This window comes from Anabas testudineus, chromosome 2 (genome assembly GCF_900324465.2).
Source record: "Anabas testudineus chromosome 2, fAnaTes1.2, whole genome shotgun sequence".
NCBI classification, from domain to species: Eukaryota; Metazoa; Chordata; class Actinopteri; order Anabantiformes; family Anabantidae; genus Anabas; species Anabas testudineus.
Genome location: NC_046611.1, coordinates 15,004,197 through 15,031,810, shown reverse-complemented (window position 1 = coordinate 15,031,810; position 27,614 = coordinate 15,004,197). Strand labels below are relative to the sequence as shown.

The 27,614-nt window shown below is 41.0% G+C and overlaps 3 protein-coding genes across 4 annotated transcripts in view; 2 read left to right on the top strand and 1 right to left on the bottom strand.

Annotated features, from left to right (window-relative positions):
* The window catches only part of LOC113163505, a 1,294,879-nt gene that overhangs the window by 805,361 nt on the left and 461,904 nt on the right, over positions 1 to 27,614 (top strand). The gene's annotated exons all lie outside the window — the stretch shown is intronic.
* LOC113163500 (NACHT, LRR and PYD domains-containing protein 12-like) overlaps positions 1 to 27,614 on the top strand; it is a 664,684-nt gene that overhangs the window by 299,416 nt on the left and 337,654 nt on the right. The window lies entirely within an intron of this gene.
* dipk1c (divergent protein kinase domain 1C) overlaps positions 14,334 to 27,614 on the bottom strand; it is a 34,738-nt gene continuing 21,457 nt past the window's right edge. The window contains exons 2-8 of the mRNA XM_026362284.1: positions 22,744 to 22,947; positions 22,609 to 22,662; positions 22,314 to 22,489; positions 21,090 to 21,399; positions 19,156 to 19,320; positions 15,980 to 16,054; positions 14,334 to 15,731 (exon numbers count right to left, since the gene is read on the bottom strand). Coding sequence (XP_026218069.1) covers positions 15,486 to 15,731; positions 15,980 to 16,054; positions 19,156 to 19,320; positions 21,090 to 21,399; positions 22,314 to 22,489; positions 22,609 to 22,662; positions 22,744 to 22,947 — 1,230 coding nt within the window. The 3' untranslated portion in view covers positions 14,334 to 15,485. The remainder of the gene's footprint in view (positions 15,732 to 15,979; positions 16,055 to 19,155; positions 19,321 to 21,089; positions 21,400 to 22,313; positions 22,490 to 22,608; positions 22,663 to 22,743; positions 22,948 to 27,614) is intronic.

The window sequence follows — 27,614 nt, the reverse complement described above, 5'->3', positions numbered from 1 at the left end:
AAACTGAGGACAGTGTTGAGCAGGAATCATCTGCTGCATGTTAGAAAGCTGATTAAAGGACGGCACAGTGTTCATGATAAAACTCAGCTTTGGATCATTTTCGCCCTGGAGCCACGTCCTCTTTTTATCTCAACAGGACACAGTAAAACTAATCCATGCTTTTACAACAGACGATCGGTGGAGTGCCCTTTTAACAGGCCTTTCTGCTGCATTAATTAACAGCTGATTCAGAGCTCTGTTGCTCGGCTTTAACTCGGGGAGAGAGACACCACATTATGTCACATCTGGCCTCATTACATTGGCTCCCTGTAGCTTTAACAATTGATTTTAAGATCCTTTGATTAGTTTGTAAAGCTCTGAGTGGCTCAGCCCAGTTTCAGGTTAACTGAAGTCTTTGTATCAACTTCTATATGAGCTCTCGAGTCCACACTTATAGAAGTTCTAGAGATGCAGCTTTCTCCATTTATGGCACTGATTGGATTTGAAGTCCAGTCCACAAAGCGTAGGACAATGGGTCCTAAAACTTCAAAGCTTGATCCTGACTGATTGTGACTGGTCCTGAGCGCTCCGCACGCTGTCTGCCTTCCAAACAAGTCGCCCAGAGGTTGATGCGTTCTCTTTTATCGATTGAATATTAGAAAATGCAGAGTAGCTGTCCAGAACCTGCCCACACTTTTACATAGTTTCCATCAGATAAATGTCTTTGGGGACATAGAGGACTTTTAAAGCTCTTGTAATGAACATTTTCCATCATTCAGCTGCTCTAAGGCTAGATGTGGTTCTGGAAAATCTGGATCCAGTTTAACTCTCCTGATCTTGGCTGCTGTTTGACAAGAACAATATTTTTATGACCGAAAAACCTGGTCTCATACCTGTGGATCAGATTTTCTTCATCTCCTTTTTCATCTGTCAGGGTAACAGTGAACTAAAATGATGGATCCAAAACACTGGAGCAGCCTGGGCGCTTTTCAGTGCGGACAGAGCATGCTCAGTCTGGTCTCCTTCGCCTTCCAGGAATTAGACTAATTAAAGCACTTTTCTATAGCCTAGATTCATGAGAGTACTGATCCACAGAACATTTGCATGTTTCACTGAATGAGCAGTCGTGTTTTCACTGAAGGATCAAGCAGGAAAACAAAACTAATGAGCTCTTAGCTCTTTTTTATTCATGTGCATCCTTGTATTGATTTCTCCTCAGCAGTCACGTCTCTCTGTTGAAGCTGCACAGAGAAGAGAAGAGGGGCCGCTCGAGGTGTTAAATCTGCAGCTAGTGTTTTCTTTCCTCTGTCTGTCGCGGTTATACGTTTGCTCAGATCTGAGGATTTGAATTAAGGCCAGAAAATCCTTCCACACGTTGACAGTTTAAATATTTCACGGTGTTTTTAAGATGTAGCAACAATCTGAGCAATGTTCATAATTACTACAAAAAAAGTAGTAGTAGTAGTAGTAGCAGTAGTGTTGTAGTAGTAGTAGTAGTAGTAGTAGTCTTTTTGACATTTACAGGCTCTCTCTCATGACATATTAGTGTTGACGGTGTTAAGTCACAATGCAAAGTTAAAAAAAGTTGCAGTAGAAACGGAGATGCCTTATTATTTATTCCACAGTCTTCCTACATTACCCACAATGCAACTGAGTCAATAACTTTTAAATGCATCACAAAGTGCAGAGCTATGTTACGTGATATAAAGGTAAAACATGTGACAGTGTTTATTGTATACAAAGCGCAGCCAGAGTTCGATCACTGTATTTACAGTGATCGAAACCACGTCCACATGTAAATAAAGAGTGAATCAGCTGCTTGTTTCTTATGGAGATTTTTACTTTATTTTATTTCATTTGTTTTAATTTAGGCATTTAATTTCCTCTCTACTAACACATTGGTTTCTCTTAAAGCGACAGAGAGCTGCAAACCTACAGGGGCTATGCCAACAATTATAGAGCAGCATTTACTCGCCTTATAGTCTGAACTTTGAGATTCCAAACAAATACGTAAGGCCTCAGATTTAAAGTCACTTTCTATAACTTGTGTCAGCACACTGCAGAGTTTCTAACCAAACATAAAAGGCTCTCGGAGGATCTGGGACTGTTTGAAGTTGTATTCAATGAAAGTTCCAGTTTCCTGGAAGGATTTCACTGCTGTTATTTGATTATTTCCTGTCTTCTTCTCTTGTAATATCAATACCATATTGTGTGATATGGGATCCTCACGTCTTTGCTCCTTGTTTTCTTTTTGTTTTCCCCTCAGTTGTTATTGTCTGTGTCAACAGTGATGTTCACTGGCAACTTGACTTGTTCCTGAACACATTTCCCCTTCCATCTAAAGGGTTCATCAGTTGCCACTGAGCAGCACCTTCGGCAGAACCATGACCTGGATGAATGAGAATCTTCACAGAAACATGTCGACTGTCCTGCTCAACAACCTTTCAGACTGTGTTACTTTGATAGAGCAGGAGCTCCAGCTTCATTATGCTAATCACAGATTGAACAATTGGACAACGATCCATCTCCTCCGACTAATAACTGAGTTCCAAGGGAGGGAACATCTTACACCAGCACAACTCCAGATGAATCCTTGTGCTGCTCTGTAGGTACTGAATATGGAAATATAATAATAACTAGAAGCTCCACGTGACTATAAGTCTATTAACACTTCTTTCATTTCTTCTAGTGTGTATATGGGATTCAAACAGCGTGGTGTGAGCAGTGGGTGGGACAGGAGTGGTAATCTCAAGATGATGCTCCTGTGAAGCAGCACTGCAGTGATTCTGGGGAGACTAATGGCTCTCATTAATACCTGGTGTACTTCTAAGGAAGCAATGCTGCTTTAAGTACAGGCATAGATTAGTTTCTCCAGTACTGTCTAATGTCTCACACCTAAATGTTGGACAACTTGACTCTCAGGAAAACTCTTCCCTGCTGACTGAAAAGCTCTGCCTTGGTGCCTGAGTGGACATTTTATCTGTGGGTTGATTCATTTGTTCCCTGTCCCTTAATTCATCATGACTACATGAAGAAATCATTTTTCAGTGAAGTCTTTGTGTCTGACTAAAAGCAGAAACATTTGTCTTTATTGTCATTTATCTGCAGGCCAGGCTTTGAGCAGAAATATTCCATTTCATTCTTCCCGTTAAGTGATGAATTAATCATGGCACTTCTCTCCAGACGCTTCGATTGCTCAGGAAGGAAGATTTTCTTCAGTCAGAAATTTTCATCAGTGTAGGAAGACGACAGAGTTAGAGCAGGAGGCTGCTGGTCTGGATTCCACTGATAAAACCAAAGGACATCAGACATTGAACTTCAAAGTTTTCTGTTCACTTGTGTCCAGCGTCCCAGGTGCTGTCGTCAGATCCCACGAGGCTCATGAGCTGTTTTTATTAACGCAGCCACATGTAGGTAAGAGAAAGAACTAAACTCAAATCTAATTACTGTACAAATGAAACCATTTTTCCTGCAACTGCTGGATGTAAAAGTGAAATTTCATCCAAAAAAAACGTATCAGTATTCATGGACATTTCTTTGTGTTCTTTCAGTTTTAAAGACTTAACTAACTCCAAGTGAAGCCAGAGCTTTATAACAAAATGCAGCATCTTTGTGAAATATATGTTTTTGGAATCTGCCAAACAACCAGATAAGATTTATTCTTGACTCTGTCTTAAGCTAACTGCACCTACCAACACTGATCAACCTGTTACACTGTATTTCTTATTTTTAATTCATACAGACAACCTGTTTCTCTCATGGGCCCGCCTTCCTTCTTCCTGTTCACCTGTCTATTTTAGTTCTCCCTCTCTCATAATCTGGTCTGGTCCAGTAATCACCTGGTGGAAGACTTCCTGCTGCTGATTGTTTGTAGCCATCTTTACTTCAGTCCACTGGCTATGGGACCTGTGAGTTCAACTGCTTTGTCCCTTGGCTGACAGCTGTTTTGCTTTGGAGAATTGTTGTTGCATGAAGGATAATGGATAGAGGACAAGTTTACAGCATGACCCCCCTCAGCACCCTCCTCCACCTTTAACTATAGCTTTAATAAGGTTTGTAAAACTTGCCTGTGATTTTTAGCCGATTCTGAATCCATAGAAAAAAAGGTCTTCTCAAATACTTCGGTAAACTCCAGTGTAAAGGGATTCGTACTGAACGTCACAGCGACTTTCTGCTTTCTTAAATTCGTCTGTTCTGAAGGTTTCTAGATGGAGCATCGTGTTTTGAGAGCTTGATGGGCTGAAGGTCGTGACATATTAGAACTGTAGACACAAAGGAAATAAGGGTCCTGAAAAAAACAGTGTGTGTAGTCAGTAGTGTGTTTTTGTGTCTGCAGGTGATGTTATCTGTTGATTGGCGTCATCATTCTTCTTCCTGCCTCTATCGGTCTGGAATGAGAAGACGTCTGCCGGCCAGTAAGAGCATCAGATATCTACTGCAGGACACACACACGCTGGGTTAGTCGGTGTCTACACACTTTTCAGGGTTTTCTCTAGCAGAAATGTTTGACTCACACTTCAGCTGTGATTTCAGCTGTGAAACCAAATCTAACTTTACACTGGACTGGGTGTTTTTCAGAGCAGAGACAAATGATAAATGTTCTGCCTGTGGATGAAAGCTTAACCACCTCTGCAGGGGTCGTGCGTTAGTGCCGGCTGGGCCAGGAGTCGTGTTTTGTGTCCAGGTACTTGCATGAATCATTTTTGGGGGCCTTCAGTAATAGCTGCTGCACTAGCTCTGCTTTGTAAGACGCACCACAGACAGAGGAGAAAATGAATGTTTCTATGTAGAGTAAATGAGACTAAAAAACATTTCGTCTGTTTGATGAGTGTCATGACAGGAGATGCAAGGAGATGCGTTCAGTGACAGTATGAAAACTGTCTGCGGAAGTGATGAGTACTACTACTCACTACCTTAAATATGCTTTGAATGGAGAAAGCTGATAAAAAAATAACAGGTCTCAGATTCTGCAGCGTGACAAACATCCTCCACTTTTCTAATCGGTCAGGTAGATTTTAATGAATGTTTCCTAGTCAAGGTGATTAATTAAAAAGCCCAGAGGAAGGTGAACTCTGCTGCTGCAAGTGTGATTAATTAAGAAGACCAGCAGATGAAAGTCGCAGCCCGAGGCGTCGTCTGGGTCCTCTGTGATAAAACTCTCGCTGTGGATCCGAGGAGCTGCTGCTCTCATCTGTCTTGAAGCCTTCACACCAAACAGGGGACAATTTAATTTACGGCCACATTCACCAGAACCTGCTTCACATCTCAAACTGTATTTTCTCTCTGTTTTATACCTGAGCTCGCTGTGCTGAACTTGGTATTAAATCAAAAGAGAAAGGGTCGAATTCTGTGTTCGACATGGCATGGCTTCATCATTCAAATGTGTTTATTTATTAAATGTAGTCCAGTCCAGTCAGTCCAGTTGCTCTTGTGGTTGTGAGCAGACAAATTGTAAATGTACACACACACAATACCTTTAAACAATAATCAGGACAGTTTGACTGAATCTCAGTTTACATGGATGAGCAACATCAAGCTGCAGAATCTGAGACCAGGATCACAGATTTTATTGATCCCCTGGTCGGTTTATACAGTGGAGCCGAGCTGCTGGCTGAAGATAAAATAATGTGAGTCTGGGGCTACAGAGCCCTGAAAAGGTCATTGTGGGAATATTTTATAACTGCTTTTGCAGTATCAGCAGTCATTTTTGCACTGCAGTACTTGCCTGTGATCCACAGAGAAGGGCTGAGCTCTGACGGTACTCAGATACCGGTTTAGTGTCTGCGGCTGTGACCTTTTCTTTGGTTACAGATGGAGTGTAGAGTGTTTCTCAGGTGTACTGTAGCTACTCCATACACCACAGCTCGGTCATTAGCCATGAGTCTAAAGTGCCTGCAGGATTGATTAGCAGTGCTTGTCTGTCTCTAAGTATCAGCCCTGTGATAGACTGGAGAGCAGGATTGAGCAGCTCAAAGAAATGCTAATACACCTCAGCCATTAGCTGAATGGACAGGTTTTAGCTGCCGGAGGAAAACATGAAAACAGGAAATCTCCTGTCAGTGGCGTCAGACCTGGACCTGCAGACCTTCATGTCCCATTAACAAGCCCGCACCTGTGTTTTGTTTTGTCCTGAGCTCATTTAACCACTTCCCCTGCTGTTCTCAGGGTATCACAACCTTCTGAACATCTGGATAAATACTAACCTAAGGTCCGAACTTGATGTCCTGACTGAAATGTCAAATAAGACGATAGTTTCTCTTGAGTTCATTCAGTAAACTCTGTCTCACCTTGTTAACTTGAATTTACAGTAAACATTTATGATTATTATTATTTTTGAAACATTGCAAAGTTAGGGCATCTGAACATACGTTATGTACAAACCAACAACTTTTTGATCATCAATTAACATCTTGAGTCATAACAAGGAAATTCTTCCTTCCTGAGTTCCTCAGCCGTTCAACACCGTGAAACCCGACTCAGGTCAGGTGTGTGGAGGTATCAGCACGTGTCACAGAGGTAAAGCGGAGCCTGAGGCCACTGTAATGTTACACCAACTGTTAGTTTGACCTGCTGGCCTTGCAGGGTCAGGAATCCCACGGGTTATCACCTCGCTACACTTCTCTGGTTCCCCAAAGCTCTGTGGGAACTGTGAGGACCAGCAGAGTTATTTAAAGAGCTGGTTTGATGAAAAATGAGGACAATTAAAATGAGCTTCTGAATCAGTGAGGTGCTGCTGATGTAACACTGTCCTGCTGAACAGCTGTAAACTGCAAACATCTGTAAAGCTGTGGAAAGGCATCAACCTGAGGGCTCTATTTATTCAGTAGGAAGTTGTTATTAGCTCTGTGGTGTCTGCTAGTTCTGATCAGACCTCCCAGCAGAAACATCTGGAGCCAGCATGGCGAGAAGCGAAGAAGAAAACTGATCAAACTTAGCACACTGCAGTGTTTAGTCTGAGGATTTGAGGATGTGATGTTACTAATAATACTTTTATTTAATACGTATTTAGTTAATTCATCATTTCCCTAATTTCCTCTTGTTAAAAGCATTTTAGAGTTTCTTCACTTCACACTAAAGTTTTAAGACTCGTCTCCGTGGAAATGAAGCAATAAAAAGTATTTTAGACTCTCACAGGTTAGAGAGAGTTCCTTTAATACAGATACAATTGTTCTCGAACCTTAACTAAAGTGCTTTTGTGCAAGTGGAGAACAGGGATGAGAGTTTCTCGAGGGGCTGGGGCTTAATTTTTAAAGGGGCGTCTATCAGTACGGAGCGGTTTAGGTGTAGGAATAATGTTAAAGTAGAAACAACTCATTTGGTTTTGTCATGATCCCTGATCCTGCCCCAGTCTGTTTTATTGTTCTCTCAGTCTCTCTCTCTCATTCTTACCTGGCCACACTCCTGTCACACTGGTCTCCACCCACTTCCTGTTGTACCCATATATGGACTGATGGACTCTCTGCTCTCCTCCTAATCACCTGATCTGTTTCACTTGGATTCAGCCTCTACTACTTAAGCAGCCCTTCAGATCACAGTCACCTGCCAGATTGTACTTTTTCATGCATGAAGACACTTTCCAGACCTCCTGATATCTGTATTCCCCGAAAGCCTGTGAAACTCTGATAACCTGACAACCTGCTTCTCTGACCCTTATTACACTCCTTATTTCACTACACCCTTATTACGCTCTTCGCACCTGGCTGTTTGTTTTTGGATTCCCTGTTTTGGATTGTGGACTTTCTGGTATTGATCTGTTTTTGTACCCGACCCCTGCTTTGGATATTGTTTAATATGACCTCTGTTTATTGCACCCCTGCCCACATGTTCTCTGCTCTCCTGTTCCCTAGATAACTTCTTATTCACCTCACCAGCCCTGGACTACGTTACCCAGCATCCCCTGCTTAATCCCCTGACCGAGTCACCTGCACTCTCCTGTAGTTCCCCTGCTCCTGACTTCCTGTTGCCTACTACTTTGTTTTAGACTCCCCTTCAGAACTTCATTTCCTTCGAGTCCTCTACTCCTGCACTTCCCTGTGCCAACTACATTACCCAGAACCCCTGGCTCACAATTCTTGTTCCTGTGTCTGTTTACCTATTTCCCACCTGGGTCTTTTATAAATAAACCTTTAGTTGATTCTAAAGTTCATACAAATATACTGTACAGTATGTAGAACCCGGCAGGATGTTTTTATTTAGTCTTAGACTCTATTCTGGTATTCTTCAGATTTTTGCTTGGCTAACTTATTTTTACTTTTTTATCCTCAGATCTGTCCCTGCAACAATCTCGGGGAGCTGTAAATGTGCAAAAGTGTTTACTGTGAGAAATGAATGTTTACATACCAAGAGATTTAAGACATCAGTAATTGGAAAAAATGTTCAAAACCCTAGAGGGTAAATGTTGTAAGTGTTAAGGGGGCACCTCATCCACTGGCGTTCATAAAGCAAAAAATAAAGAAAGAATATGCATCCCAGTGAATGTTGCCTAAATGTAACTAGTGCCTGAATCTAGACAGGAAATTATTTTGCATTAGAGTGATTTGACAACTATCAGACTGATCTGACCCTTTTGGGTTTTCTGGGATGGAAAATCGGTTGATTTAAAAAAAACCACAAAAAACAACTCACCAATCAGGGAGTAAGAGGAGTCTGACATCTTGTCACGACTGTGTTTATCCAGCTGAAGATCTGAAAATCAATACAACACATTAATTTCATCCTGAACCTGATTAGAGGCTGAAGGTGAAATCCAGCAGTGGAGCAGGTTTTTGGTCGGAGCTGCTGGTTTGAATCAGCTGCAGGAAAATTGATTAGTCTCGGAGAAAGTGATGCATGTTTCTGTTTCATGGTGCATGGACTCTAAACGGTGTTCACTGGTGTGTGTGTGTGTGTGTGTGTGTGTGTGTTCTGCAGGCCTACAGTGAGTGTGTTGTCTCTATAAGGCTTTTCTCATAATAAATCTGTGTATATTGTGTTCTCCGGTAGTGGATCCAGTGATATCAGCTGTTAGTTAAAAAGTGCAAATATTCACACTGTGCAACAGTGTTCTTCTACAGGGGTCATTAATCCTGACTGACTGCAGTTCTCTCTATTTATCTTGCATCTGAACATGAGTTTAAGAAAATTACTTTAAACTGGCTTCTTACAGGCACATGCACATCAGGTCCTTATCAGGTGTTCAACACAGTCCATCAAAATGACGCCAAGCGTGACCGAGCTGTGTGGTGAAGCAGATGTGTCGTCCTGCTGGAGCTGTGAACACGAGATCTGAGATCATGTGAACTCGCACGTGTTCAGTGCAGGGTCATGTCGAGGGTCTGATAACTTCACGTTACATTAAACCACACAACCTTAAACTTCACCTTCTCTGATCACTTCCAGAAAACTCCCCAAACCAACAGAGTTAAGAGAAGTCTGTCTGGTGCTGTTTGTCCTTTTATCTCCCCATCGAGCTCATTGTTTCTCTTTCTCTGCCGTTCTCAGTCAAATCGCCTGATTCAATAAAGGTAAAGTATAAACAGAAAAACCAGTAGGATTTACATTTTCACCTCTGTTAAACTGATGTAAAATAAAATCTGAATATCTACAATAAGAGACTGAAGACATGTAAGTTTTTTTTTTTTTTGTCTTCAGGAGGAACCAGTGGACCTGAACTGGACTGAAAGCCACAGTCACAGCAGAGACGTCAGACAGAGCTGAGGGACTCACTAACACTCTGCTGGCTTGGATTTGTACATGGGATTTGTTGACTCTGTCCCACATCCCTGATCCTCCTGCAGGTCGCCCCGACTTTGAAGTCTGCTGCTCTGTGATCAGAGAAGCAGGAACAGCTGCAGCCAGATGGCAGGAAACTGATCCCATGTTAGAAACACCTCATTGGATGTCAGCGCGCCTGGAGAGGTCACCTGGAACACACCGAGGTGTGTGTGTGTGTGTGTGTGTGTACAACCATAGTGACTGTTTGTGAAAACTCTCGTCTTCTGTTTCAGTGTGGACTAAGAAAATAAGGCTTTTCTTAGATGATGTCGTCAGCCTGCACAGAGATGCTGTGCAGCAGTGACATGAAGTGACAAGAAATATTTACTAAAGTCAGGGAAAGATTATTAAATGACTGTAGTGACTGTTAACATTTGTTGTAGATAAGCTGATTAAACATTCAGACACCACAAAGATACAAATTTATTAAACTGCAAACACAAAAAACTAAGACTATTCTTACCTCCGGAAATTGTCAAAACGTCCACAGAAGCGTGTCGGTCCACTCTAAGTTGCTCTCTGCAGAGCAGATTTTCACTGTTGTGACTTTTCTGTTCAATTCAGTTTTATTTATATGGTGATAAATCACAAATGAATCGTCTCAAGCCCCTTTACAATGGAGAGGAAAAAGTCCCTCCATCAGAGACAGGCTCGGGGTGGGTGGCCATCTGACTCGACCGGTTGGTCTGAGTGGAAAGAGGAGAGAAACAAAATCAACCAGTTAAAAAAGCAAGCAGAAAAAAACACGATCGGGTACTGTACTGTGTGATATTTGGATTGTGCTGCAAAGGTTTATCAAAGTGCACAAGGAGATGAAGGACATCATCTTATTCCAGTTTGGAGCATGTTTGTGATGACTGGAGGCAGCAGGATGTTTCACTGCTCTCCTCCCTCTCCTCTTCATCACGGCTCAGAGAGCTGATTGCTCCCACTTCCTACTTAACACAGTGTGAAATTAGTTTCTTAAGAACAGAACCAACATGTCGTTTTTATCTCATGTCCTTTAATTGAACTGAGCTCAAAGTGGGAATAAATCAGACTTTAATAAGAAGAACTCTGCGTGAAACTTTTCCCCCAAAACAAAAACTGTGTAAATGTCCTTAACGTCCCCCGTGATGAGCAGGAGGCAAAGACGTGCATCTCTAAATCTGCACACATAAAACGGATCATATACAAGTGTGTCTGCTGATAAAATATGTTTTACTTTAATTTAGTGAACTGAACGGAGGAGAGTGGGAGCAGTGGGCGCACACACACACACACACACACACACACCAGCAGTAATTAGCATTAAACATTTTGGCAGCGCTGATAATGAGAACTGGACTGAGTGACTGCTTCATATGTCCTGACTTTATAAATCAGTGAAGAGTGAAGCTGCTGTGAGTCCTCAGAGAAACAATATTTCTCTCTTTCAGCCTCCTCCACACTTGTCTCTCTCTGTCCTCTTCCAATCAGTCTGTCCACTCTGATTTTTCTTTCTTGTGCAACTAAACCAAAGTGATTTATCTGAGAGCAGGTGTGAGTCCCTGCAGACTCGTCCTCTCAGGGAAAACTAATAATGAAACTTTCAATCCCTTATTGTGTCGAGTGCGTTTAGGAGTTATAGATTTAAACAGTATCAAACATCACAACACAACAATACCTTTAACATGAGCCGCTTATTGAGCTAACGAGACTGTGGACTGACGTGAACGTGACGACAAACCCTGAGGGCTGAAAGTTCCTCTGGCAGCATCAGAGTTACCAGCACAGCCCGGTGATTTATCTCCACGCAGCATCAAACACTTCTTTCATTCATCAGACTCTGAAATTACTCACTAAATGACAAACATCATGAATCTTGAATGTCACATTAAAGAGGAATTTAGTAACCTGAAATCTGTTGACCTTGGCAGACGTGAGGAATTCCAAAAGCAGCAACTGAACTTGTCTCCTCCTGCACGACGGAGGACAGGTTCCCACTGGAAGGAGACTTTGTAATGATCCTAGATGATCTCACAGCCCGACAACAGCAACATCAACAGCAACAAGAGAGAAATAATGTTTACTTGAATAGTTACGTCTGGTGACGTGACAGCAGGTGTTTTTTACCTCTGAAGGACACTTCAAGGTCACGGTAATTCGATGGATTTGATCTATAACAGCAGGAGCTCTCACTGTCGACGGTTAAAGTGTCACCACCTCTGTGTTTGTGCTCAGAGGGTCTCCAACAGCTGATGATCCAAGAGGAGCTGGAGTTTGAGGCCTGGCGTCTGACCAGCATCACTCAAACTGGATCCTGGATGGAACCTGTGGCAGCATCCCAACATCAAAACACCATCATCAAAAGTAAACGCCTATTAATGCGGGTGCATACTAAACGACTGTAGAGCTGAACAAATGACGACTGGGTGAATCTATGTGGACCAGGCCTGTTCCAGTCTGAGTCAGCTGGGGCTGAAAGTTGACAGAGACACTTATTACGTGTGCAAAGGTTCAGGTGTTTCGTCATAAGCTCCAGCAGCTGCCAATCATTCTCACGAAGAATTTACGACTGACATCAACAAGCGATGGCGCCGCAGCTGAGGGAGTTTAGCACTGTCAAAGAGATGCGTAACAGTCTTCAAATGTGAACGCTCTGGTCTTTACAAGTATCCAGGTAAATCCCCATCTTTACTGTCGATGTCATAAAACTGTCGTAGTTTCAGAATCTCACCTCATTTCCCCCACGTCACCAACACAAGGTGTTGTTGCAGTATAACAACGTGACGTTTTGTTCACCAACACTGGAAATCTTCATCAGCTTCTACTGTTGCTTCACTGAAATAAGTGAAATAAGTAGTTCAACACTAGAAACAGGAAATGATCTCATCAACCTTGGCAGAAGACAACTAAGAATTCAGAGCAGCACAAAGCAGATTTACATGTTGGCCGCGGATCTGCAGGATGAGGTCACAGTTGGAGAGCTGCTAATGTCAGATACCCAGAAATCGCCTCTAAGGTTTTCTCTTCTGGAGGCACTGTGCTCGCGATCACCGTTCTGGAAGGTCAGCGGTGTTTTATATCAGGAGAAAGTGAAGAGAGGAACCGATGTGGTGAAAGGCTGGTTTTAATAAGAAACAGTAAATCTCTGTTCTCCGCTCTGCTTTCTAATGAACTCTCCCGGGGGCTCAGTTTTCAGTTTGAATTTGAAACCTTTTTTTTTTTTTTTTCTTGTTCTTTTTTTCCAAGTGTGTGTCGTTATGGAAATCAAAACGGTGGAACAAGGCCAGGTTGAACTTCACACAGTGCCAACAGAGCGCTGGAAGATTTCCACGTAGCTCTTTTCCATAAAATGGAGGTGGTGACACCAGTTTGTCTGATGCTCGGGCTCAGCTTCTTTCTTAAATGTCCAGGAAACCGTCTGAGAGGAGTTACTGCTCATCAGGGACTCGTGCACATTTCTGCACCTGTAATATGAGGCCCCAGCAGCCTCAGGAACAGTGTTTCCATGCTGAGCTGAGGTTAATGAATTTAGAGACTCTGCGATGGCCTCCTGATTTCATTGGCTTTTTTTTATTTTTAAATATTTTATTTCTCTTTTCCAGAGAGTTTGTTTAACCTGTTGGTGGACCTTTTCTTTCTTTTTATGTTCAGCTTCTGTTTCTCCATCATTGGTCTTTTAGTTTTCCTCTGAACTTTGCTTTACACTTATCTTGATTGTTTTAATAAGCAAACATTAAGCTTTAAACTCTGTGAAACACTTGCTCGCTACCTTACAATAGAAACTCGTGTACATGGTACATTATTGATGGTTCATAGGTTTAACATTTTGAATGTGAGCAGTCTTCAGGTGTGTTTGACATTCTCTCATCTCCTCTGAACTTTCACCAGGGCCCACAGATTTAAACCTGGTCTCACGTGTCACTGTTTTGTCAATAAAACCGTGAGTTCATGGTTCGGAGTACAGGTGGATGGAGGTCACCTCTGACGTGTTGTGTCTCAACGCTCAGCGCTGTCTCCTGCAGCTTCCTCCTCTTCTCTGTTCTCTGCTTTGATTTTTTGCGGTAACAGTGAAACTTGTCCTGCAAAGGCCGACGTCTAGCTGCTATAGATCTATATCACTGCTGTCAGGGGAAAACCACGGTTGGGGTGTTTTTCCTGCCTTGCATGAACCTTAAAGCTTAGAGTTGAGTTGGTTTCTCAATTAGTCTGAGACGCTTTCAGAAATGTGTGCCTTGAAGTAAACACAATCTTTTCTTTATCCTTACACAGTGATTTCACAGTGAAACAGTTCTTCTGACTTATGCCCAGTTATTCTTGGCACATTAGACACAGTGAAACAGATCAGGAGTGTTAGATTGGTCTGAATTCAATGACATGTTTAGTTTAAGTAAAATAAAGTAACAACACTGTCAATGAACAACACATAACTTGATGCCTTCTGACAGAACTCAAAAGTGACTTGAAATAGAGGAGAAGATGAAAGATAATAGCTGTCTGATTCATATAATTAAGATTGTTTAAATTGATAAAACACAGGTCACTCGGTAAAGCCATATCTGCTCAAATGTTGTTATAAATTAAAATGCATTAATACATTACTGCACAGCGCATGAGAAAACACAGAGCAAAAACTCTAAACGTCACTACAGTCTTTATTATTAAGTGAACCATACTGTACATGTGAAAACAGACCTAGATGTAGTTACTCTTCTTACAGAAGCCCGACCGTGGAGAGACTGTGCATTAAAATAAAGCTGACTCAGCAATATCACTGCGCCCGTCAGATCCAGTTGTACTGCAGATGTAAACACTAAAACAAATAAATTAAGTAGTGTAGTTGAAGAAATATATATATATAAAAAAAATGCCTTTGTGGTATAAAGACATACAGTACAACAAGATACTGTGTTCAATCAGGATTAAAGTCTGGATCAGAGGATTTTATATTCTGAGAGACAGAGGCTGTTTCCCACTGATCCTGCTAGGCTAAATTAAGTTAAGCTGTCAGCTTCATATGTACTATATGTAAGAGTGGTATTATTAATCTCATCTAGTTGTTGAGTGTACTGCTGAATTATCCCTTTAAAATAACAAATCAATGTATGTTATGGAACTAAATTCTCGTGGAACTTCTCAGAATGAAAATAATTCAATTTAGCAGCTTCCATCCAACAGCATACGTTATCTGCCTTGAAAACCTCCAGTCAACCTAGAAACGATTAAATAAAGAATGAAAAGCACAAAACTCACCAGTACAATCATAAGTGAATTGATTTTAGGTACAGATTACCTGCAGCTTTTAGCATTGAGGTTCTACAGTCTCTCTTCAAACGAGAGATCAACAAATCTCACTGAGACATACTGCTTTAGTAAAGGAAGAAAACATCAGAGGATTCCCGTACACGCCTTCTAATGCCTACTGTAGTTCTCTGATGAGTTAAGGCATTACTGAGCTCTGTCAGTGACTACTCCAGTCCTGACGTGCATGTTTCCACATTCACTGTGACGATATCTCCATTCAAAGTTCATACCCAGATAAGCATTCAGTGGACACTGGATACAAAATCTAGTTTTTGTACCTTTGTATGTGTCCTAACAATGTATATAGAAGTGGTTTCAGTCTTTCCACTAGATGTTGAACCTGCTGTGGGGATTTTCTTTCACTCACTTGGTGAGCTGGATTACAGGTCTGGATCACAGTCCCTGCTCCTGTTCATCCAGGACTCTGTAGTATCATAAATTCCAGGATGAACAACAAGGAGCATCTTCTTCTTCCATTCACCTCTTCAGAAGTTCAGTGCAGTGTGGACATGGCCTCTTCTCTCCCAGTGCTCTCCTTCACCTGAAGCCCTTTCCTCCTGGAGGAGGCGGTTCAGGATACTGAGGAGACGCTGATGGACATCTTTGCCTCCTCCTCCTTGTCCTCCTCCTCCTCCTCCCCCTCCTTGTCCTCCTCCTCCTCCATCTTCATCTCTCTCTTCCACGCCTCCATCTGTTTCCGAACACTCCAGCACTGCTCGCTGCAGCTCCACCTGTTTGGAAAAACAGAGGACATTTTTGATGTGCATTAGTGAATTTTACCATATAGTAGCTCTTGTGTTATTTATGAAGTCTATTTCTGCTGCTGTTTCATTCTGTACACAGAATTCTGTGGAGCTTGATGGCCTAGGGACAGATGCTTAAGTAGAATTAAAATGGCTTTATCTGAAAAACACCGTTAATACGTGATCAAATATAATATTTAGCTATATCTGAATGTAAACAAATAAAAATAGCCTACCTGCAGCGGCAGACCTGCTTTGACCCCCAGCAGTGTGGGAGAAAACCACAGCCTGAAAATCTTCTCACAGATTACCTAAAGAACAGAAGAAAAAAGAACGAGTGGAGATTTGAAAAACATTGAGGCAGACAGAGCACGAATAACAGGAGGTCGGAGAGTTTGAAAGAATGTAAAACAACAGACGAGAGCAATTAAGCGAAGCGTTGAAAATGAACATAAGGGTTTGTAATGGTTCTTTTCACTTGACCCAGAAAATAGCAGGCACAACGGGCAAATTCAAGAAGTTTACTGAACAGAATAGCAAGTAACGAATGTAAAGGTGCACTGAGGGGCTTGGGGTAGTTACATTTAGTCATTTGACAGATGCTTTTATCTAAAAGAACTTACAAGTGATGGATAATCAAAAAAGGTAACTAATGTCTCCACAACAAAACACAAGGTAAGAATGTGAGGCTGTGAGGCCAGTCTTTCTGCTGGTAGAGAAATCCTATCGAATCTAAAGGATCCAGGATCATACAATAGGTAGTCAGGAAATCCTCCTCAAATCCATAATTTAAGTCCCTATATCAAGTCCAAGGTCTACAGCAGAAATAACAGTGAGCAGACTTACAGAAACAAGAGGCAGGCTGCTGGCAACAAGTAAATGAAACAGGGCAGGATAAATACATGAGTGAGCAGGTGCATTCTATCAGGAAGTAATCAGTTGAATAAAAGAAACCGTGAGCCGCACCAAAACAGCAGGGGTGAACAGGGAACCAAGAGGAAAACTGAGCGCTACAATAATCCTGTGGGAAACCAGCATGTCAGGGAGCAAATCATGACAGTGAAGGTAAGGAAGGAAAGAAGAGGTGAGAGAAGAGAGGTTGAAAAGAAAAAAAAAAAAAGGAAAAGAAGGGACACGACGAGAACAAAAAGTAAGTGGAATAAAGATGTAAATGGAGTTCCAAGACAAGAGAGAGAGCAACACAAGACAAAAGAAAAGAAAACAACAGACCAGAAAGAAAAAGGAAATATCATTCTGAATATAATGGGTTTTTTCTATGTCATTATGTAGATGACGCCTCGCTATTCATTATCAGTCAGTCATCACTTTGCTGACGCTTGATTAAAAACACAATGAGTCTTTTATCTCAGGTGAAGATTGACAAGAGGAGGGTCATCTGAGGTCATGCTCAGGAGACACCTGTGGAGTTTCCGATGGACCAATAGGAAAGCAGTGTATCGTCGACGTACATCAACACCTGAGTCCTGTGCTGGCGTTTGGTCCGGTCTTCACTCATCTTCACTTCTTGTTTCTTCCCCTTTGTTCTTCTTCTCTTGTGTATTTCATTACATTCTCTCCTTTAACTCTGATTCCCCTGTTGTCTTTCTTTATTTTTACGTGGGTACATTTTTGTTCGATGTCATACCTCTCTTTATTTTATTTTATTTTTAACCTATATTTACATTATATCTTACTATTTTATAATGTTTATGAAATAATATGAAACAATGTTTACTTTTTTAATATTGAATCTTCTTTTTCAGGGTTGTATCCATATTTCCAAATGTCTCACAGAAGCCTATCGCTGTATCCACCTTATTTCACAAACTGATTTCAGGTTATTTATGTAAAAACTTAAAGCCATAGTGTCGTGTGTTTGTCCATCGGGTCCAGTCATCACCTGTAGAAAACTATTCTTCCTTCATCTCATATTCACACATTCTCCTCTGGTGAATGCAGGTATCTTATATCATATGACATGTGATACAGGGTGATGAGAGTCTGTCCGGTCATTGTCACGGTGATGATGGCAGTGATGGTGATGTCCGGCATAGCTTTTGTGTCTCGCACGTTACCTCGGAGTCTGATGCACAAACACTTCAAATATGGCTTTACTTTACTTTACTGAAATGTCAGAGTCTCATCTGAACAGTCCAATTAATCTCTTATTATTATTTAGAGTTTTGATTGTATCAAGAACTATATTAATATAAATGGTATTACATATTGTCATCAATCAATATATAAATGTCAACTATTTTCTTATTATTTGTGATAATACAATGGATTTTTTGAAGTTAATTTTAAAAACAAAACCAAATCTAGTTGATGATGATATCTGATGTAACATATAATAATAATAATAAGAAGAAGAGGCTCTTTGCCTCTTTGAAAGTGTATTTTCCTAAATTTTATTTCACAGAAATTTTAATTTAAATCTTCGGTAACATCATTGCAAAAGATGGTAACTCTACATTGAATGAGCTTGCATTAAATTTAAAGTATATATTAGAAAAAATACAAGATTCTTGAAATGGAACAGAAATGCAGCAGAAAAACACTTAGACAGTAATCTGAGATAAATAAATAAAACACACCGGCAGGTTTCACCCTCCTCGCATCAGTAATTGCAGTTCCACACAGCTCTTCAATGCACACGTATAATTAAATGTTGTGAAAGATGAATTACCCAACCATGTAATTTATCAACCACCTTATTTGGAGCAGGGTGGAGCAGCCTGAATTTGTCAAAGCCTCGGATGTTAATGTTTTTGTCTGAGCAACAGGAGAAAAAGGAAAAAACTAAAGGTTTCAGATAAATAAAGATTATTAACAAAGAGAATAGAAATAAAAGGAGGAAGAGCAATATTTAGTTAATTAGATCAAAATTTTGCAGCTTTTATTTTTACCTCCACATTTGTTTTTCGATCTCTAAAAGGTACTTTTATTTTGAAAAGTGTGTCTGAAAGTCTGTAAATGTCTAGTGTGCATTTAATTTTATTCTTTTTCGATTAAAAATGCAACACTATCAATGTTTAAAATTAAATAATAAATAAATCTGATATTCTTAAAACCACAAACCTCAATATTTATAGCAAAATATATATTTAACTACACAAATACTTAGAGGCAGAATGAATGTGAGAAAAGTAAATAAAAGACAAGGAACAGAGAAGACTAAACTTAAATAACTATTTATTTAGCATGTTCCTAAAGTCACAATACTAAAATAAAATTAGCAGATATAATTACCATGCTTTTGTGTAAAATGTGAAGACTTTATTAATAAGAAGCCAATCTTAATTATACCTTTGCTCTGAAATAGGTTTTAATATAAAAATATAAAATATATAGAAATGGAAGTGTAAGTAGCTCAAAACTTTTTTCCTGTGATGATTTTCTTCAGTCTTACCTGCAGGTTGCTGTTCCTGCGGCGCGGGCTGCACCTGCGCTTGCTCAGGTTACACCTGGACGAACAGTCGAAGAAGTTACAGTCGTCGTCACTGCTGCAGTTCTGGTCCAGGATGTCCCTCATCTTTGGCTCGAAGAACGCCATGTCCACATCGATCGCTACAACCTGCAGGAGACATGGTTAGTAGGCTACTCCTTTTTAAAGATTCCACTACTTAAAAAAAATTAAAAAAAAAAAAAAAAAAAAAATCTACACGTAGGTGGACTCTTTCTTTATATAAAAGAAATAGTAAATTATTATAAATAAAAAAAAAAATTGGTGTCATGTCAAAACAAAATGATTGTGTATGTATGTTGATGTGTACAATTTAAAAATGAGTTTGAACAAATTACAGCTTTATTATGTTTGGAAAATTACATCTGTGATTTATGATTATTCTCAATATAATTCTATTATTATTATTCAGGATTTAAAATAACACATTTTCCGATGTTCTGAAAGTATTTTTAAGATTCTTTATTACTGATTTGACTGAACACATGAAACAGAACTAGATTTTTAGAAAATAAACAACACAGACATATTTTACATTTCTATATTTATTTTACACTTTCTATCTACAGTACTGTACAAAATTCTTAGGCCACCATTAGATTTGTATTTTAGAAATACTGTGATGATTATATATATTTATATCTGAGTTTTTTTAAAGCTTTAAAGCAAATTTATGATACTGATTAAAATCTATACAAGATATGAAATAAACATGAGCACTGTGTGGAGACTGTAGAGCTGCTGCAAACAAACCTTTGCTTTCACTGTGCTTCTTGTTTAATATGCAACAATTTACCACGTTGGCATTTAAATAGTGAGCTTTTAAATCTGTTCCTTGTCAACAATTTAATATATAAACTCTAATCCTGCAAATACAATGAGAAGAAATAATGAGCCTCAGGTTTACTTGTCATTTGTTTCAGCTACAAATGTCACGTTTGGCCCCGGGTTTGTTTTTTTTAAGTGCTCATTTTCCAGTGATCGTCAGCCTGAAGTGTGGAAGATAAAATAGTTTAGATTCAGTTGTGATTGTTGGCTCGACCTGACATGGTGCTGAATTAATGACCGTCTGGCTCAGTCTGCTGCATAAACCATAAATCCTTCTGATAACCCTGAGAAAACAACCAGACCTTTGTTGTATTTTCTCAGCATTACTCCGCTTTGAAACTCTGCTTCGATTTTAACTGAGAGAAGACACAGAAGGAGGACGCAAGGTCCTGCTTTGTTTTGTTTGCTGTGTCTCATAGAAAAGTCAACACTGACTCTCAGATGTGAAGTAAGAAGTCACAAGAACTATGTATTATTATAACATTTTTAAAGCTTTCTTTAGAGATTTCTTTAGCAGGGTGAGTTAATTTTAAAACATTTTAAAATGTTTTCCAACTTAAGGTTAAACACAAGCTTTCTCTGTCTTTTGTATTGTTACAATATAAAAAATATGTATGTGATGTTTTGAGCTTGTCGATTGTGAGTTTGAGATGTTTTTTTAGTTGGAGATGTTCAGGTTACCTCTGCAAAAAATGTGTCACCGAGTCACTGCTCAGACACTGTTTAACAGCCAAATGCAGATTTGTGTGTGTTTGCTGTGTTGGTGCATCCTGCAGCAGATACACAGTGACCTTCTGCTTCCCGGCAGCTCGCTCGTATCTTTGGCTTCAGGCTAAAAAGAAACATCTCTTCAAGAAAAACCTCACGTAGTCCTGTGTCCACTCTTTGATTCCCATCTCTGCTCTCTAATAGCTCCTAACACTAACATTCCTTTTATCTCTCCTCTGCCAGCTTCCTGCTTTGCTTTTGTCCTCTGTGTATTCTTTACGCTCTCAGTCGACTTTAGGGCCCTTCACGCCCACTTTTCACCGTGGAGGATGATGACAACTCACCGTCAGGTCGTTCCTTATGGCAAAGTTCTCTGGTTTGATATCACACAGGTGGAGTTTGTGGGTGAAGTCGTTGTCAAAGTGCCACACCATGTCTAGAAAACTCAGCGCGATGCGATGGACCATCTCCCTGGCGGTCCACCGGCTGTGGGGCCCGGCTCGGTCCTGACCCTGCAGCCCGGAAACGGACACTTCGTCCAGGGAGAAGATGTTCTGGTCCCAGGCGTGTCCAGCAGACAGATACTCCACAGCATAGAAATGACCGCAGGAGCCCAAAACCTTGGCCACGTGGGTGCTGAGGTCCTGCAGGACTCTGGAGAAGAGAGGTGAGTGGATGAAGGTTTGAGATTTTAAACAGGGAGAGGTGAAAGACTTCAGATGTCTGACATGATTTCATTTCAGATAAATCCTGGATATATGCTGCGTTTGTTCTTTTTTTCTTCCTCTTCTTCTTTTCTGAACCTGGTGTCTTTGCACATTTCACCAGTGACTCAAACTCGTTTTCAGTATGAAACAGCGAGTGATGAATGAGTCAGTTATTAGTGGAGATGATAAGAGCAAAGAGGCTGCAGGCCATCAGAGATAGAGTAAGACGTCATACGACAGCCTTTATAGGTCAGACAGGTGTGTTATTTCTCTGTACACACACACACACAGTTCATTTTTTATTTCCTCTACTCCATTTGTCACTGCAGGCCTCCAGATAAGCAGCACCAGGTCACCTCGTCTCGCCGGTTGTATTTTTGGCTTCCAGCCTGTTGGTGTCTGAGCGTCTCTGCCCTCCAACTACAAACACACTGGCGCTTTTTTTGTTTTATCCTCCACCTCTGTCCACATCAAACACTGTCTGACTTTTCTGACCTCAAGGAGGTTTATTTGGTAAGAATTCAGTATATAGATGCCTGAAAACTTTAATATTGTCTTTAGGAATCTTTCTTCAGCCTGTCACACATTCTGTCAGATTTCAACAACTATTAGATGATTCTCTGAATATTCATGAAACTTGTGAAAAGATCTTATAAAATTTCCTCATTTTACAAGACATTTTAAAAGCCAGTGTTCTGAGTTACATTTACTGAACACACCGATGTTTCCCACAGCATGCATGTTTTAACTCTACTACAAAATCAGGATAAATACACAGTAAGCCTCTCTCCTCGCCTCAGAGCCACAGTTCAACACAGTCACATCAGGATATTTTCAGGAAAGCTATTCTTGATGTTCTACCTGAGAAAGGTGTACTCCTCCTGCTGCAGCAGAGACCAGAGGGAGGACAGCTCCGCTCTGGAGTAACTCCTGTCTCTGTTTTTCAGCTTCTTCCCCCAGAGTCTGGCCAGCGAGCTGTTCGCTCCTCCTCCTTCTTCATCCTCATCCTCTTCAGCCAGCCCCAGAGAGTTTCGTACCTGAGGTCAGAGCAAGTGAATATGCTCTGTAAGCTTTGGAAAAGTCTTGACTTTGTTACTGTACAAACAACAAACATCAGAGTGAATTCTGTGCTCGCTCTGTCAGCGAGCTGTCTTACTTCCAGAGTGGCGTAGAAAACCACATCGAGGGGGGACAGCTCCTCTGCTGTGTCCTGTTGAGCAGAACAAAGGACGTTCATTATTACAAATGCTGCTGCGTAAATAACAGACTGGACACAGAGAGCAGACATCACCTGGTAGTCCAGTATTCCCAGTGGTTCGTACGAGGAGAAATTCTCCAGTTTGGACTTGAGGATGATGGGGTTTCCCCTCCAGCGCGCCTCGATCACCTTCTTCCCGTTCTCGTAGTAGAGACATCGTTTGTACTCGACCAAGCCGAGGACGCAGAGGTCCTCGCACATGTCCCCCGTCACCGAGCCCTCGCTGAAATCCAGGCACTGTATGAAGAACAGGAGGGACAAAGAGCAGAGGTGAAAGGTCACCAAACCCAGCACCGAAACACAGACTTCAGTCAAAGCATCAGCAGATATCCTGTTACCAGAGGAACCAGCAACTTTATTTCTTCATTCTCTCTAAAACAGAATGCCACATTAATAGATCTATAAAAGTGTGCAGCGACGCTATAAAGAGCTGCTGAAATAATAACCAGCAGCTGTATCGCATTAAATAAATGATAATACATGACGTGTCCTGACATTGGAAACTGAGCGAAGACACAGAGTTAATTAGGAGTTCTCGACAATGAGTTCATTGTTCTCTTCGAGGACGAGCTGCCAAAGACAGAACAAAGCAAACACTATTTTTGAAAGAGGAGGCGATGTCCTGGTGAACTGAGGCGAATGAGCAGTAATCTGGATTAGTTTATAGTTTTTATTATTTCAGAAACGGAATAAATCAACATTTTGGTCTCTAGGAATAACATTTAGAAAACAAACGTATATCTTTAGTAGGAAACATGATAAATGTCAGGTGAAATAAATACAATAGGAAACTGGAAACTGTAACGTTCAGTATCACCCAGACTACGACTGCTGTTGAAATGGGGACATGTTGGTCTCTTGTTTCATGCAACAAGGCTCATGTGAAACTTAAGCAGTTTCACAAAGCTAAATCAAGTTGGTATCTTACAAAGTTACAGGATATTAAAGACAAAATTCCCTTTCTGTTTCCCCAGAAATAAGTTCTTTACCAATATGACAACATGAAAGATGTCAACACTGTATAATTTGCTCCTACAAATGCAACATGTCCACAGAGAGACGTTGTAAAGTACTGTGTGTACGGCTTCTTTAATGACACATATATAAGAAGTGACTGCTAATAATCAGGATATTAATACAACTACCAGCTTGTTGAGGTCAAGGTTGATGAGGCTCCACCGACTTTCCAAATTGAAAGGAAACACTGCTTGTTTCTAATGTGCCTAATGAATGCTGGGCTGTATGGTGACAAACTGCTGGAGTGCTCTACCAGTTTCACTGATATAAATGAACTCTGTTCTTCTTCATTGTGAATTGTCTCTTTCTCTTCACCTTCACAGTGTGATCACACACACACACACACACACACACACACACACACACACACACACACACACACACACACACACACGTATCCTGTGCAGTGTCTGAATAGCTTAGTGTCCGAAGGTGTGAGGGATGAGGTTGAGGATCAGCGTTGTTCTGGTCAGGGATTACCCAGCTAATCCTCGCTCTGCCCACATTCCTACATAAACATCAGTCGGTGAGGAGCTCAGAAACTAAACCCAGACATCTCCCCACCCCACTAACACCTGCTGGATGTTCATATGGATTTAAAGCATCAGTGATGCAAATTTTCACTCTCTAACCGCACACGCACTATTTGTGCATTAAAGCTGAGACTCCACCACAAACCATCAAACTCAGTTTTTATCAGAGTAAAATCAGCTGAATTAAATGAAATCGCTGTAGTTGTTTAGTTTTGCTGAATCCATGGGGACGCTTTTGTTGACTTCATAAGAGCTGTGCTGCACCATCCAGAGAGTTTTTGGGACGAGTGAGTTTCCATTGAACTGGTGGAAACTGAACAGCAAACAGCACTTTTGGGAAAACCGTGACGTGGTTTTCTCCACAGATGTCTTTTGAGGCAGATATCTCAGAAACCACCATGCTGCACACTGGGATGAAACGTATGTAATAAAAATAAACCCATGAAAATATCGATATATAAGAAGAAAGCATGAGGGTGAAGGTAATATGAGCCCTGGTGAAAGAGGCAGGAAGTGTGACGAGACGGAACGACAGGTGGACGTTTACTGAAAGAAAAAAAGGACAAAGATGAATAAGAAGGAGAGATGAGACAGACAGGTATGCAGACAGGGTTAATTGGCCTGATAAAGAGAGACTCTGTTATTACCTGCAAACCAGAAAAACTCTGACAAAGCTGTTGAAAGCAGACCGATGATGGACGATCTTTCATCTTCTCAATGTCAGACAGTTAAAATGGTGAAGAGGAGACTTTAGATAATGTGGATCGTTGGCTTTTCATCTGTTCCCCAAGTCATAAATATCCGCAGACGGGCTATAAATCTGCAGAAGACTGAACGTTTGCATTTCAGAGAGCTGCATATGTCTGGGTGACACACTCTGTTAGGACCCGAATCTGCTGGACTCACAGAAACTGTGAGGAATTAACAAAGATCAACGTCCAGCACGAGCGACTTACAAAGACTTATTCATTTTTAGAGATGTTATTCCTGCGTGGCAGCCTCTACAAACAGCTCCAGGTGATTCCCTGCTTCATGAGGAACATGTTGAACACAGGTGACACAGGTTCTGGATCGGCCACGGGCTGAGGCTCAGGCTCAGGGTGCGAGTGGTACTGGAGTGAAATTGGAGCAGGACACATGGCGATGCTCCCTCCTTTTTTTTCTTCTTACAAGATTTGTTTGCTCCCTGTTGTGAAGCTGCTGATGCAGTCAAATCTTATGCTGTTCATCTGTAACTGCACAATGACTGAACGCAGCTAATTCAAGAATTTTTAAAACAGACGTTTCTGCCTAGCGTCCATGCTGCACATGTGGTGTGGAGGAAGGTTCTTCACAATTCACAGTGCAATTCATTTTATTTTACATGTAGATTCGCTTTCTTATGTATGTATTATACTTGTCTATATTTATACAAGTAGTGCACTACTGTCTTTAATTAATGTTATTGTGTCTTATTGTATTGTGACTATCGCTGTATCTTTATTCTACTATTTTCATTGTGCAGTTTGGTGCCGTCACAGGGCGGCCGTGCAAATGCACAATGTTTTCAGCCACTGTGTCTTTTTTCTTTTACCTAATGTTTCTCCTCTGTCTGTCATGATGAATGAGCTAAATAAAGATTTCAGTGTGTTTGAGCTGCATTCATCAGGTTATACTAGTTTTCATTGAGGATGTTTTCACGGGTATCACTTCAGTACAGTCCCTGCACACCTGGAATCCTTACTACTCCTCCACCTGTCCTCCAGTTGTCTCCTTCAGTCTCTCTGTCGGCCGGGTTTCAGCTTCGCTCTCTCTCACTGGATCGTTCTCCTCCCTCAGATAAAACCTGGAAGTGTTTCTCCTTGTCTCGTCCTGTGTGTGTGTCTCTGTGTGTGTGTGTGTGTGTGTGTCTGTGTTGATGGACTCAACAGGAGTGGGAGGGGAAGTGTTGAGAGTCAAAGGAGACTGTGCAATTACCCTCCACTCTCCCCCCTACTGAGTAATAGTTCCTGCTGTCTCTCATCACAGTGAATGATAACCGCTGCTCTGTGTGTGCGTTGCTGTGGCTGTAACCTCACTATCATGGCACTTAAAACACAAACACAGCGACATTTACGGTGCTTTTTGATTTGTAGTGTAATGAACACAGTAGTATTTGAACTCAAAAGGTCACAGATGTGGGTTATACTTTCCCACTGATGCACAATCCTGGAACTGTGGCTCTTTCACAACACAAGTTTTTAAATCCTATTTGAAACATGTATTCTTGCTTTTTACTTGAAACAGACGACACTACCTCCTCCTTCTTTAAGAGATCCCTCAGTAGAAGTATCCTCCTTGCTCGGACATCTGCAGACTTTCTGTTCTTCGCACATATCCTGTCTAATTCCCTGGATTTCCTCCACCTTGCATCACATCACACTCTCCAGCTGCTTCCTCCCTGCTCAGCCTTGCATCCTGAACACTTTCCCACCACGCTGCTTGGAGAGGATCAGCTTGCACATGCAGCTGAGTGTACGAGTGAGGGGAAACATGCTTACTGAGGACATCTGCACGCATTGTGTGTGTGTGTGTGTGTGTGTTTTGTGTTTACTTTGCGTTGTCTAGAACTGAACTGATGATATTTGTAATGACCATGAACTTTCTGAAGTGAAGCAGATTCATATTTGACTTATACAGTACATAAAATCTGTATGTAAATGTACACATTGACTGTACTGCTGCTTGTTGCTTCAGAAACATCAAGGAGTTGAGTTCAATAACATTTTTGTTGAACTTTTAATTTTTAACAGAACAAAACTTTTAATTCTCAACAGTGATTTAGTTCTGTCGGGGTGGTGATGGGATTTTAAAGTGATCATATTACAACTCATATAGAGTTTATGTTTTATTTATTGATAAGATAAGATATAAGATTATATGATTTGAATGTCTCTTTATGCAACAAGTCTTCTGGCGTGGAGACTAGTAGGGCTTATATGAGCTCCTGTGTCTTTAAGGCCCCCCGTCCCCCTTCCACTCTGCTCTGATTGGCCGGTTTGTGGAAGTCTTCCTGTGGGCAGGTCGTGAAAACAGTCGTCTGTGCGCTGCCATGAGCAGGTAGAAACATCACCTGTAACTGTATCCATTGTTGTTTTATGGTTTTGTCTTTGGGAAAAGTCAACAAAGTTAATTACCTACATTATCTATGGATCATATAACAGACTGTGTTATGATTACATCACAGTGCCAGCTGGACGCAAAACAGAAGAAAACAATGGAAAACATTAACTTCAGGCTTCATCACCTACTAAAAATATCACTGCTACATTGCTGGGCGCCCGAGTTGCACAAAGAATGGCCGACATTAATCAAAATTTTGATTATTGTAATTTT